This window comes from Pelobates fuscus, chromosome 13 (genome assembly GCF_036172605.1).
Source record: "Pelobates fuscus isolate aPelFus1 chromosome 13, aPelFus1.pri, whole genome shotgun sequence".
Lineage (NCBI taxonomy): Eukaryota > Metazoa > Chordata > Amphibia > Anura > Pelobatidae > Pelobates > Pelobates fuscus.
In genome coordinates this window covers 88,838,842-88,853,570 of record NC_086329.1, presented here as the reverse complement: position 1 = coordinate 88,853,570, position 14,729 = coordinate 88,838,842, and the positions used below count along the sequence as shown (strand labels likewise).

The 14,729-nt window shown below is 40.7% G+C and overlaps 1 protein-coding gene across 1 annotated transcript; it reads left to right on the top strand.

Moving 5' to 3' along the window:
- Window positions 1–4,558: 4,558 nt before the first annotated feature.
- On the top strand, window positions 4,559–11,675 carry ILF2 (interleukin enhancer binding factor 2). The gene is made up of 15 exons (XM_063440224.1): window positions 4,559–4,651; window positions 6,377–6,433; window positions 7,437–7,479; window positions 7,685–7,789; window positions 7,883–7,960; window positions 8,206–8,308; window positions 8,386–8,451; window positions 8,655–8,771; window positions 8,876–8,954; window positions 9,990–10,077; window positions 10,154–10,215; window positions 10,302–10,416; window positions 10,835–10,925; window positions 11,003–11,169; window positions 11,486–11,675. Exons 1-14 carry the CDS (start codon window positions 4,647–4,649, stop codon window positions 11,158–11,160), a joined length of 1,167 nt encoding a protein of 388 aa, XP_063296294.1. The 5' UTR covers window positions 4,559–4,646; the 3' UTR covers window positions 11,161–11,169; window positions 11,486–11,675.
- Window positions 11,676–14,729: the final 3,054 nt, after the last annotated feature.

Sequence of the window (14,729 nt, the reverse complement as noted above, 5' to 3'; positions counted from 1 at the left end):
GACACAACGCAAGAAGGAACCCTGTTACCCCCCCCCCTGGACCGTCGGGGGTGATCGCGGTCCACACCAGAGAGAGGTATCGAGTCTGGTGAAAGAGCAGAGAGGGAGTACAAGGGGAAATAAACTACACGAGGATGCACCTAAAATGGCGGACACCTCATGTTCCCTAGAGCCTACAGACTCACAGCACGAGACACAGCAAAGACTTGCAATAATCTTTAACGACCTCTGGCGCAAACTGGTGGCCATACTGCAGCCGAAAGCCTCACAACGGCAAAGCAAATGTCACGGCGCTACCGGGAGGGACACTGAGCCACATACCAAGCGGCGCACTGCGGGCCTAACAGCACATGTGCAGAAAATCACTGTCCAGACCACATTCGGCCCCAAACCAGCATCGCCCATCAAACGGGTGTACAAAGCTGCCGTCCTGACTGCCCGACGTCCTTCTGGGCTGGGAGCCCACCGGGGGAGTACCCCATGCCGTCCATACACCCGCGGGGACACCCGGGTTAGGGAGAATCCGCGGGCCCCCGAGCCAACCACCGTGACTGGGAGGCTCCATGGACCCAAGGCGAGGGCTCTCGCGAAGGCCCGGAGCCAGAGACCCGGGAAGCGGAGCTACGGCGGGAACATCCGAACAAAGCGACAAGACCACCACTACACATCAAACCCCCCTCATTCCAGAGGACATTGCTCCAGGGCCCCAGCCGGGAGAAGCACCACCGACTTGTGGACACTACCTCTACGCACTGCCGGTGCCTCGCTTGCAGGCGACCTGAGGACCTACCCAATAGCCCTGCTCTCGCACAGGCTAAGGCGATCGGCGGACTCAGGTACCACTTACCCGACCGGAATCGGCTGAAACAGGGCTTCACAGCAGGCTCTCGGACACTGCACTCAGTGTGGCGATTCCACACAAAAATCCATAGGACTGGAAAGTATAAGCTTATGTGTGTGAATAATAACTTTACAGCCAGTCTAGCGGCCAAACTGATCTTGTCTAGCCACACTTTAGCTTAGATGTCTACTATAGCACTTAAAGCATGCAATCTTTAATATTCAGCAGGTTATAAAGTCGTAAATCTCATACTCTGTACTTACACACTCATTAACACTGCATACCACTGAGGCTGATTAGGATATATATAGCCTGTAAGCTACGAACATCAGTACTTGCTACAACCTTGTGTCTCATGAAGATTGTCCATTGTTTAATTATATTTTGTTTATTACCCTCATTTATTATGTTTATTATACATTTTACTTAACTTTCAACGTGACTGAACCACACACTAGATTACCTAGCCTAACGATTGTAAGCTTACATAACGTTGTTGAACAGCTTGTTATTTTCTCCTTAAAACAAAAATGTGCAAACTACTCATGCCACTGTTAATCTAATGTCTATCCATTCATGCACGCTGTTGTGGCGTACGTTAAAGCTTTGTGTTCATCTGCACAACAAAATAAAGAATTTAAAAAAAAAAAAAAAAAAAATGCTGTCATTAGAAAATAATTGTAAAGGGAACAGAAGAGTAATTGAGTTGTGGTTGATCCGTTTATAAGGAATAATTGCATAGGTCAAGATGAGAAGGTGCCGGTATGACGGTTAAATATTGATAGGCGAGAGTAAAGAGTAATCTGGAGAATTTACCTAACCCACTCAAGCCAGTGACACAAAGACCACTTCTAAGGGATGTGGGATTGTGTTTTATAACTTCTCTGTGACAGACTGTAGCACACACTAGATATGATCCTTTATGCTGGAAATTTTTTTAAATTTTTAAAAAAAAATTTTTAAATGTTATGTGAAAATGCCCCTTCCTCCCCTTCCCCCCCAGATTACATATTCACAAACACACACACACGACATACACTAACACAACACACACACACACTACATACACTAACACAACACACACACACTACATACACTAACACAACACACACTACATACACTGACACAACACACACACACTACATACACTGACACAACACACACTACATACACTGACACAACACACACACTGCATACACTGACACAACACACACACTGCATACACTGACACAACACACACACTGCATACACTGACACAACACACACTCTGCATACACTGACACAACACACACTGCATACACTAACACAACACACACTCTGCATACACTGACACAACACACTGCATACACTGACACAACACACTGCATACACTAATACAACACACACTGCATACACTAATACAACACACACTGCATACACTAACACACACACACACACACACTGCATACACTAATACAACACACACACTGCATACACTAACACACACTGCATACACTAATACAACACACACACTGCATACACTAACACAACACAACACAGACCTTGTGCTTTGTCAGGGGCCCCAAATTTTCTGATAGCAGCCCTGAGTGTGAGTCATTAATAGGTGTCGTGTAGTGACTACATTTTATGTGTGATATGGACCTCATTTTTGGTGAGTTTATAGTGCTGTATTTAATGTTAATCCCTTTTTAACAGGGCGTTTTAGACATTAATTGCTGAATTGTGAGTTACAATTGTTGGTTACCTGTGTATAACTTACATTCTGTAGCCTACATTAGAAAAAAACTTGATGTCATTGATCTATTGTACAAACCGATTGTGATTTAAACCCTTCCCACCTCTGTATTGGTGGAAACAATTAGACTTATTTATTGAATAGAAATGTAAAATAGAGATGTTTACTTTTTTGTTGTCTATCTATCAAAGGTTTGTGATTCAAATGAGTAGGAGAATTTCCATATGCAAATGCCCACACTAGCTTTTGTCTAATTCTACTTTTTTGCTTATCAGTTATTATGGATGCTTATTTTACATAAAGTCTCTCTTGCCTGTAGTAATTATAAATAATTGTACAGCATCAGCCTATTCTTTCGGAGAGGATGGGCAGTCAACTAGTAAACTGTACGCCATGACCTGACTGCACAGAAATAGGCAAAACTGCCTATATTGTTAGATTTCTAACTGGGCACTTGAGATAACAAGAGGGAACATGTGCAAAAAAAAACAAACAAAGTTATTCATTTTAAAAACAAAAAATTGTGCAAATTAGTAAGGCAAATTATGTATTTAAATGTATTTAGTATGGTTCATTAAAATCCCAATCCAAATTTGAATATTTGATATTGGAATTGTAGGGCCAGCCTGCCTAGTGACGCATGTAGTAATACACCTCCCCAATTACTTTATTTCAGCATTTTTATATACTACCAGAAGAATGTGTTGAGCCATAGATCTTCTGTTGGTTGTGTATCCCAACCTTTCAGATTTTTTTATGTTCCCTGTTGGGTGACCTTTTACCAGGCTGGTTTCTGCCATGCTAGTTATATGCAAAACACAATAGTAATCCCATGTAAACAATGACACAGTTTAGGCCCTAATGGCAAAAATGGTAGGACATGGACATGTACATATAAAAGAAAAACACATTGGAGATCATATCCACCCATCTCATTTAATTATGCATGTATCCCCTAATCATTAAGCATAGGCCAGTCTTGCAGAACTGTTTATGTATTTTTTTTTTTTAATACCGAATATTTAATAGTTAGTTTTTAGACCAGGGTTAGTCAACCTTCGGCACCACAGATGTTGGGGACTACATCTCCCTTGATGCTTTGCCAGTATTATGGGAGATGTAGTCGAAAACATCTGGAGTTCCAAAGGTTGCCTAACCCTGCTCTAGACTGTAAGCGCGTTTGAGCAGGGTCCCTTAACTACCTATTCTTCCTGTTACACTTTGTTATTGTCTCATTTGGTAAATTTGAAAGCGCTGCGGAATTTGATGGCGCTATATAAATAACATGATAATAATAATAATAAATTCCCATCTTATTGTAAAGCGCTGCGGAATAAGCTGGCGCTATATAAATACCAATAATAATAATAATAATAATAATAAACCGTCTTTCACGGAGACCATATTTCACCATTGAGGAAGTGCCCTTAAATTGCATTAGCATTAATTTTAATTCAGTTGTGTAGTCCACCAGGATCAAAGGAAATGACTAAATAATTACATTTATAAAAAAATGTTTCAATAACTGTGCCAGTGGTATGAGTGAGAGGTTTAACGATACCCAGCCATAACTAAGCCAGAAATAAAATACCAATGTGTTCACTGGCCAAACATATGTTCATTATTATAATAGTAACATTAGCACAGGAGGTAGTGGCATTAAACACATTGTTGATAAACACAAATGTTGATATGAATGTGTCTTTGAACATTTGGGCCTTGGTTACTAAAGTGGCAAACTGGAACCTTTTGTTTATTGTTAACGTTATTATAAATAAAGTTTAGTAGGAAACAGCAGTTCTCCATTTTGGACGTTGAATGGGCGGGTTCTTTCCCCCCTTCTTCCCTATTGGTCAATTGCCGGCTCGTCAATCCGGCGTAACCGCGAGAGGAGCTTCTGATTGGCTGCGTGGCGTTCCGAAGGCGGGTTTTTTTTACTCTACGTCTCTGATTGGCTCCCAAGCCGGTGCATTTAACCAATTGCAGGGCTGGTTATTGGGTTTTTTGTCGCGGCTTCGCAGAGTGAGCGGGTTTCATTGTCGTGGATCGTAAGCTGCACACAGCGGAAACATGAGGTGAGTGCGGCCTGCCCGGGGTGGGGGGAAGAGAGGTGGTGTCTGCCGTTATAGTGTGCCGGCTGGCGGAGGGTCTGAGAGGGTGTGGAGGCCCAGAGTCCATTCAGCCATCCCTGCACCCAGCGCGGCCATGCTGGAGCCATACAGGCCTGCGGCTCACACAGCGCTCTGACCGAGCCCGCAGCTCACACACTGCGCTCCCCGAGGGACTCTGCAATGCGGTGACCGAGTGCCAGATGGTGTACACTACATCTCCCATAATGCTCTTACATCCACAGAGCTGGTAAAGCATCATGGGAGATGTAGTCCGTCATTATATTGACCCAGGACATGCTTGAAAACAATAGAGAAATCTCCCATGTATCATTCCTGGTGGTATACTGTATCAATATCCGGAGTGCTGGAGGTGGCCTGCCCCTGCTATACAGTGTTACAACGGCTTTACATTCCAACTGCATATAATGTAACCAAATTGTGTTTTTTTTGTTGTTTTTTTTTTACATATATCCTGTTTTGTTTTAGTTTATCAAACACTCCAGCTGAAAACAATAGCTGTTCTGCATCAATGGCAGTGTTTTCATTGCAGGGTTTAGGCGCCTCTAGTGACTGTCACTCAGGCCTTCACTAGAATTTTCTTCCACAGAGCTGTTTCTACCATGTAGTCTCAGATAATTTGATTGGTGGTGTCATTTAACTGTGCATGCGCACTAGCCTTTCACTGCCTTCCTATGGGAAGGCATTGGTTTTGCTGAGATCATTGATCTCAACCATTGAGATGCCACGGAGAGCATTCTGCGGCAATGGTAAAAGGAATAGTGAAATATCTTTTCAGGCACTTGGGTGGAAATCTAAATGGCTACTTAATACTGTAGCATTATGAATACACATTTATATTTCTTTAATTCCAAAATAAATGAAAGCGAATTGAGATGTGAGACTGTTCGAGTATGTACTACACACTAAAACTACTTTATCAAGCGAAAGTTATTTTGATGCTTAGAGTATCACTAAGTTTGTTTATTTTTATAGTCATAAGCACTGATTAGCTGAACAAAAACTGTACATGCAATCAATAGCTAATGTGCATTTATGAATCCTGTGCAAGTGCTAGACTTTTTTCCTTTCTAGAAGATCACTTTGTTCATGCAGACCTATAAAACAGTCCTAGAATACATAACTCCTCAATGGCAGAGAAATTAGCAGCGGGACTGCATGGGCATGATCGTTGCATCAAGTGCTTGGAGTTTTTTTGCTGTGTAGTGTATCACTTTAAAGGGATCCTACAGTGCCAGGAAAACAAAGCAGTTTTCCTGGCACTATAGATTTAATAGGTGCCCCCACCCGCGGGCCTGAAGGGGTTAAAACCCCTTGAATGAACCCTATGGCCATTTGTTGGCAAAGCGTGCCAGCTGACTGCTTTCAGCCAATGAATGCTATCCTTTAAGTCTAGTATATTGTTGCAGTTGAAGAGATTACATACGGTCATAGAGATGCTCTCTTCTTACAAACTGGGATTGGTGCCTAAAGACTCATGGCAACATACCCACTACACCAAGCTGTAGAGACTATGTTGCTCAGTGTTTCATTTTCATTTCTCCAAGCCTATAATCTAAACTTGTAAATAGGAGGAAGCTTGATGAGATGGTAAATATGAACGCAACTTTCTATACTAGAAAAATAAAATGCAATATTTTTTTTCTTCATTTCGTGTGTTTGATTTTTCAGGGGTGAACGTGGACGTGGCCGTGGACGCTTTGGCGCCAGAGTTGGACCTGGCACTGGGTAATTATATTTTTAATTGCACCCCACACACACAAAGGTGCCTTCATAAAGTCACACACTCAAAGCAGGGTACCTACACTCATGTTCACAGATGGCTATTTAAAGACATGCACAGGCACACAAACTTCAAAACAGCAACATACAGGCATATGCAAACACTATACAAATATATGTATGTATATTAGTGTATTCTTATTACTGGTATTTATGAAGCGCCAACCGATTCCGCCAACAGTGCTTTTCAATTTTCCCTACCTTGTTGTGCTCTGCCCAGAGTTTTAAGGTGGACAATAGCCAGTTAACCACTTCAGGTCTGGCCCTACATTTCCAGACTCCAGGACCGTAAGCAGCACAAGGAGACTCAAGCAATATAACACTAATCATGTTCTGTTGTCTATCTGAGCTGCACTGGTGTGCTGCTTCCGCTCAAAGCCAAGATTCAACAGACGGAGTGGGAGAGCAGCAACACGTTTATGTTCAGACTTGGCCATTACTTGCCACAGAATGTCTTGCTCTTTCAACAAATTCCTCACTCTAATGATTTTCAGTCCTTGTCATAAAATGTGAATTATGAGCCAGTCTTAGTACTCCAATTGCAGCTCCATAAGCTTTTGGGATGCATGCTGTTTCTATTTGAAAGTTGTACAAAAAATAATTTGAATTAGTTAAAAAAAAAAAAAAATATATATATATATATATATATATATATATATATATATATATATATATATATATATATATATATATATATATATATATATTTATTCTCTACACTCCCAAAATAACTGTTCATAAATAAAAAATGGAGTCGTTCTTGCATGGTAATGTATCAGAGGCATTTCAGAATAAAGGTTACATGGGTGTTAGATTTGGCTAGTTTTATCCTTATTTTTATTTCTGTGAGTTGCATTAAATCTCATACATGTTTGATGGGGCTTTTTTCCCCCCCACCATGTGTGAAGCTATTTTCCTTTTATGTTATCTAACTTGAGTTTTGTTCTAGTTTCAGGCCGTTTGTCCCACACATTCCCTTCGATTTCCATGTGGTAAGTGTTTTTCTCAGTATTATACTTTTAAATTGTAGAAAACGGAGGCTAAAGGCATTCTGAAAGAAGCATCGATGCTGCTCTTAAAGTGTCTCTTGCTGTTTAGATTTTAAATCTCAAAATTTGAGTTTGGTGAATTAATTCCTTTTAGTCTCTAGGTTTCATGTTGACTGACCAAAGCTAAACCTTCATTTCTCTTGCTCAGTGTGAAATGGCGTTCCCACGTGTGAAACCCGCCCCCGATGAGACAGCTTTCAGTGAGTCCTTGCTAAAACGGAACCAAGATCTGGCCCCAACACCAACTGAACAAGTAAGAATCTCCTTCCTAATCTGTGTCTCCTGCTCTACCTCCCTCATTCTGCCTGTAACACTCTTAGTAACCAAAGTGTACTTTCCTTTTCAGGCATCCATTCTGTCTCTGGTAACAAAGGTTAATAATGTAATTGACAACTTGATTGTAGCACCTGGAAGCTTTGAAGTGGTAAGTTGATCTAGAATTGGCAACAATACTCCTGAATCTGGGGTCTCTCACTCTCTCCAACAGCTGCTTCTTCATGTCTTTAAATAACATGCCTAAATTTGATGTCTAGAAAATGCCTCCCCTTGTTGCATTTGGGCAAGTCAAAAGGTGTTAAGGCTAGACCCAATTAGTTTACTATGGGTAAAACCTTTTGCCTTTCTTTAGTGTAATGGAACTTAATTTCTTGTTTTGTTTCTCTTTTGTAGCAAATTGAAGAAGTACGGCAAGTAGGATCTTACAAGAAAGGAACAATGACCACTGGTCACAATGTAGCAGATTTGGTCGTCATCTTAAAAATTTTGCCCACATGTGAGTTGATTAAACCTGGTTTAGGCTTAATGAATTTTTGCTCTCTCTGTATTCCTCATGCAAATTTTTTCTTTCAGTGGAAGCAGTTTCTGCTTTGGGAGTGAAGGTTCTGGAAACTCTAAAAACGCAAGACTCTGCTGAAAGTGAGTATTTAACAGTGCTAGCTTATCTACAATGGGTAGCTGTATAGAGCTTGGAGACTGATATTCAGGGCTTTGAATGAGTCTCTAAAGATCATGTTTATTATGCATACACAACCACAAATCTCAAATTATTTGATTTTTTTTTGAGTGTCGGTTAATGCAGACCCTGTTAATTTTGCCAATTTCTGTCATTTCATTTATAGCGTTAACCATGCTGTCTAATACAACTGGATTTGAGATCAGTTCTGCAGACGCTACTGTTAAAGTCCTTATTGCCACTGTGCCTCCAAATCTCCGCAAACTGGACCCAGAGCTTCACTGTAAGTTTTGCATGCTCCTAGTCTCACTAAACTTTGCGTTTATTTTATTTTTTTTTTGTTTTTTTTTCCTCCTTCAGTCATAACATTGCGTTCCTTTGTTACAGTGGACATTAAAGTCCTCCAGAGTGCTTTGGCTGCAATTCGGCACGCTCGCTGGTTTGAAGAGAATGCATCACATTCAACGTAAGTCTTGGCAAAAAATACGTCTTACCTTGAGCTTAATCTGTAAATTTCTACATGGTCCATGGAACTGATATTTGGTTCAGTAACTTGCCTTCTTTCTGTACATCCTGTAATTTTACATGTTCCTCTCTTGGGAAATCTCTTTACCCACTCATTACTTAGTGAAGATAAAGCCCCAGCGGTCTTCATATTAATGCTTTAATAGCTGGTGTCTTTTGGTGGCCTTTTTTCAGCAGCTGGCACCTGTTATTGTGGATAGGCAGTGTGTGCAGATCTGCCTCCTCAGGGAGTCCTGTAACCACAGAGCACGTAGACAGTCTGCACCCACCCATGATCATTTCTGCTGGAAGATGCAGAAACATTTCATATTGGGGAATAAATTGAGAACCTGATGATGGAAGCATTAGAAGACCTTAGATTTGGTTTAGATTGGTTAAGCTAATGAATGGATTGTCTGGTACTGGGGTAGACCACCTCTGCCACTGCAGATGTTATGGCTGTTAAAGCATTATGGGATATGTAGTGCTGAAAGTTACATACCCTTGGGCTAGAAGATATGTAGCAATCTTAACAGAGAACTGTTTCTTCTTAAGGATTTTCTTTCTTAAATGCGGTCATACAGTCCACTTATCAAGATTTTTCTGTCATGTATTAAAGCTTGGTAAATTCAAGGAGGATTTGAGCTACCTTAACCTCAAATGTCCCAATATCTGCCACCTGTTCAAAGCAACTTAACATCCTCCTAGGGTTTAACATATCCAAATGACCTCGTTTTTGTTACATATCAGTGCAGATTTGTTGTGACCACTGTGAATTTTGCACTATGGCATTCACATCTTAATCCATGTAAAGTTCAAAATGCTGTTTTTTTTTTTATTTATCTCCAATAAAGCGCTACAAATTATGAATCGCACTATGCTTGGAATGATCAGTAAATGTAACGGGTCATTGTCTGCTAGTTTTATCTGTAGAGGCAAAAGTCTTTATTGCTTATGGTGTCCTATTTGGTTTTTAATTTGAATTTTTTTATTTTAGTGTAAAGGTTTTGATCCGTTTGCTCAAAGACTTAAGGAGCCGTTTTGCTGGTTTTGAGCCTCTGACCCCTTGGATCATTGACCTCTTGGTATGTACCCATTGGACATTTTGTGTAGTTTAATGCCTATTATGCATTTCCAGGCACTGATTTTCTTTTTTTCCAGGGACATTATGCAGTAATGAATAACCCCTCCAGACAGCCATTGGCCATACACATTGCATACAGGTAGGCTTTTGGGAAGCTTACTATAGAGGAGATGGATAAAATCTTGTAAAATTTTAATTTTGCAACTTTATTTAACCCCTCTACAGACGTTGCCTCCAGATGCTTGCAGCTGGCCTCTTCCTACCTGGTTCAGTTGGAATCACAGACCCATGTGAGAGTGGGAATTTCAGAGTTCACACTGTCATGACTCTGGAGCAGCAGGTAATACAAAATGTTTCACTCTTCAAAAAGATCTTATTTTGCAACATTCACACTCCTTAAATCTCTGGTCAAGCAATTGTAGTTGTATGCTCTACCCATTAAATGATTTTTGACTATTTTAGTTAAAGGACTGTAATATAGTAAAGTGTTTGAATTTTCACTGACTAAGCATTCCCATCAGCATGCATAATTGCAATCTGAACCATCTTGTGACCGGAAGTTCTGCCATCTTATTCGTGTTTGTTTTCTACTGGATTTGGGAGAGTGATGCCTTTTGGGGGGGGGGGGGAGGAGAGAGGAGCATAAAATTACCAGCATTGTTGGAATCCAGTTTACCAACACTTTATAGCATTCTGGAAATGACAAGAAATCTTTTCCTAGTTCATTGTAGCAAAATCCCAACCTTTTCCTCTCCTAGGATGCTGTTTGTTACACAGCCCAGACACTGGTCCGCATCCTTTCCCATGGAGGCTACAGGAAGATTCTGGGATTGGAAGGCGATGCTAGTGGTGAGTATCAAATCCCTTTTTGCAGTTTTGGACTTTATTTGGCAAATATGACTTTTAACTGTCAATGTCATTTTCAGCTCTAGCCACAGAGATGTCCACTTGGGATGGAGTTATTGTCACTCCCTCAGAGAAGGCATATGAAAGGCCTCCTGAGCGAAAGGAAGGAGAGGAGGATGATAATCCTGACATTCCAGAAGGAGCAGAGGAGGAAGAGAACATGGAGACACAGGAGTAATTTAAAAAGGTAACTTCACATTGTCCTATCATGTAGCCAACAGTAGCTAGCTTTACAAGGAAGATCAGACATCTTGGCTAGCAAAGGTTGCATTTTTACTTTAAGTACCGACTTGGATTCGTAATTGTTTTGAGTGCAGCATCTGGACAATCTATGAGGTAGTTGAAATATCATTCCAAGCACGCTATATAGTGATACTACTAAAAGCCCACACAATTTGTCTTTTAAATGAATAGATTTCTAGATGCACAATGTCATCTGGCCTTTTTCTGCAGATCCAAGGAAGGAATCTAACTTCTTGCTTACTCTGCCTCTCTCCCTGCAGGTTCTGATTGGTTTATGGATGCCCCAGACTGGTCCACGAGGCGGCATTTTTTTAGGTCTATTTCCAGACCAACCCCACCAAGTTTTGGTGTCTTGTTTCAACTTGTGTTGTCTTTTGTTTTGGTTTTATACATTGTAGCGGTTCTTTTTATTTTTTTTTGCCAACAATAAATTTTTATTCCTCACCTTCATTTGTTGACTAGCCATTTACATATTGGTTAAATTTTAGCTTGAGTAGGGGTTAATTTAATCTACAAAGTTTGCTTGTTTGGTTTTTGTTCATTGTCTCTTTAGATGCTTTCATGGTTACTTGGAGTCGTAAATTCCCCAAGATCGCTCTTTACCATTGTGCAGCTCTATAGGATTACTCTGCACTACAGAGTGGGCTGGCAGTCCTTGATCATGGAAAATTAATTTGTATTTATGGTTTTGTTTTCCACCTTACACACCTTTTTGGTTTTATATCGGTTTTTGCTGCAGCTTTTATTGCGAACTCACTAGAGAACATGTGGAAACATTGCATTTATACCATTCTGCTGTACAAAGGACCGCTCTTGTCTTGTGAGGTTTAATATGTATTGTAACGGCACATCCTCACACTGAGCAAATGGGCTTATGAAATGGCCTGGGCTGGGATTGCTTCTAACAAGATACTATTATAACTTGCATATCAGCACTTTCTTAGGTTCAGATGTTTACAAAACATTCCCAGTATTTAATCTTCATTCCTACTTCGTAAGTTGACACGTATCCCTTTACTTTTAGTTTTACTTACTTCTATTTCTATTTGGTAATCTCTGCAAACTACCTGGGTATTTAGAGATCTTTGACAAGATCCACAAAGTTCTTGTAATTACATGAATTGAGTTTGCAATTAAAAAAATAAATAAAATAGGGGGTGGGGCCTAACCGCAGAACTGTGAGGATGCTCACTCCAGCAGCTCCTGCTACCCTTGGCAATTAACGCCGAATTTCACAAATACAACGGCACTCAATCGTGATTCCAAGGCCATCATACGGAAGTGGGCACTGAGGGGAAGAGAACGACACCTCTCAAGTGACAAACTGAGCAAAACCCAACATGAGGCCTACAAGCATTGCAGGTGCAGGGGAGACGGCGCCACGCCGGGTGCCTGACTGTGAGCCCTCATTCCCCCTCCCACACCCTCTGGACCGGTGAAAGTTATCCCGGTCTATCTCCAACAGACTCCCATGCAATGAGCCAGCACCAGCTCCATGGAGCCTAAAGCTAACCAACCATACGGTCCTTAAAATGTCGGAAACCTCTCACGCCGCCAAAGCAACTAACGCATGGCGGGAAACAGAGCCGGCTGAATAGCATCTTCTCAGCTTTCTGGGAGACACTAGAAGCTCGCATGGGACTCAGAGTCTGAGGAGCCGCCCCAGCCATCGCCACAGGCCACTCAACAGGAGGCCAGGCGAGATCAAGCAACAGCGCACTCCCAACGAAAGACACATCACAAAGGTGAAAATAAAATAAAAATCTGCATATTGGATCACTGAGGGCAACAGGTATACCTCTAAGCATCTATTTAATCTGTATATTCTTGCATTTTTTTTGGAGAGTACAAAAATATGGCATATGGATGGGGACCTTGGAACCTCTGCAAATGTTTTTTGCTCATAGGTGACAGACTGCTTCCTAGCACAATGCCCACTAAAGCAAGACATTCCAATGGTATTCCCACAAAGCACATACTGCTTCCTAGCACCATGCCCACTAAAGCAAGACATTCCAATGGTATTCCCACTAAAGCAAGACATACCAATGGTATTCCCGCAAGGTTGTGTCTTGGCTACATGTTTTTATGGTGCTATCTTAAATGTTTTCTTTTTTTTTTCTGTTACTGAATGCATACAGAAATAGCATTCTTTCAGTGTTACTATGTATTTCCAAGCATAAGCAGATTTTCACCTGCTGCTAGTGGGTATTTTAAAATCTACTTGCTGTTTCAAATCTTGGCATCTGAGAAGTTTTGTCAAATTATGCAGAGTAATGTTTTTACTTTTATCTTACCTCCAGTAAAGGGCATTCGTAAGTGTTTAATAGATCTACAATACTTGTAATTTAGGGTCTGCTTGGAGACTTTTTAAGATCAATACAATGTAGACACCAGATAACTGGAAGTTCTATTTCTATCTCTGCTTTATGACTGCATCAGAACACAGAGAATCCAGTTGCCAGGAGCCATTCTCAGTAAGCCTGCATTCATTCAAGGTCACATGGACCAGCTAGCTAGGAACATTTATCTCAAGATTTATGTATTAAAATCCAAAGGGACCAGCTAGCAGAAACACTACTCCATTAGTAGGCTTTTATGGGAACCAAAATGAAACTGCTATATTGGGGCCTTCTGTCTAGAAACCTAAAAGAACCTGCTCCATAGCGTGTTTGTGTCCGTAAGACAGGGCTGGAAAGCAAAAAAAGTAATGACTGGCCTTTGCCTAATTTCAATTTGAGTTCACATTTCCATTGAGAGAACGAAAGTTTCCAATGAGTGAAGGAAAATTCCTGTACCTACTTAATTTTATCCATTTCAAACTGCAATCATTTTGTAGTAAACCTAGGCTTTTTTAGATCCTGCAGCAATGTTAAAGGGACACTATAGTCACCAGAACAACTACAGCTTAATGTAGTTGTTCTGGTGAGTACAATAATTGCCTCTTTTTTTTTTTTTTTTTTATAAATATGCAAACTACCTTTTCAGAGAAAAGGCAGTGTTCACATTGGCTCTAGGGACATAGAAACAGAATGTGACGGCAGATAAGAACCATTCGGCCCATCTATTCTGCCCAATTTTCTAAATACTTTCATTAGTCCCTAGCCTAATTTTATAGTTAGGATAGTCTAATGCCTATCCCACGCATGCTTAAACTCCTTTACTGTGTTAACCTCTACCACTTCAGCTGGAAGGCTATTCCATGCATCCACTACTCTCTCAGTAAAGTAAAACTTCCTGATATTATTTTTAAACCTTTGCCCCTCTAATTTAAGACTCTGTCCTCTTGTTGTGGTTTTTCTTCCTTTTAAATATAGTCTCCTCCTTTTACTGCATTGATTCTCTTTATGTATTTGTTTGTATCATATCCCCCCTGTCTCGTCTTTCCTGCAATCCATAAATGTCAAGATCCTTAAACCTTTCCTGGTAAGTTTTATCCATGAACCAGTTTAGTAGCCATTCTCTGAACTCTCTCTAAGGCAGGGGTTCTCAACCCAGTCCTCA

What these genes read in the sequence shown, in the direction of transcription:
- ILF2 (XM_063440224.1), top strand. An exon ending in GCCATACACATTGCATACAG is followed by an intron (nt 10,216 to 10,301) that starts GTAGGCTTTTGG and finishes ACCCCTCTACAG; the next exon opens with ACGTTGCCTCCAGATGCTTG. An exon ending in ATTGGAAGGCGATGCTAGTG is followed by an intron (nt 10,926 to 11,002) that starts GTGAGTATCAAA and finishes TGTCATTTTCAG; the next exon opens with CTCTAGCCACAGAGATGTCC.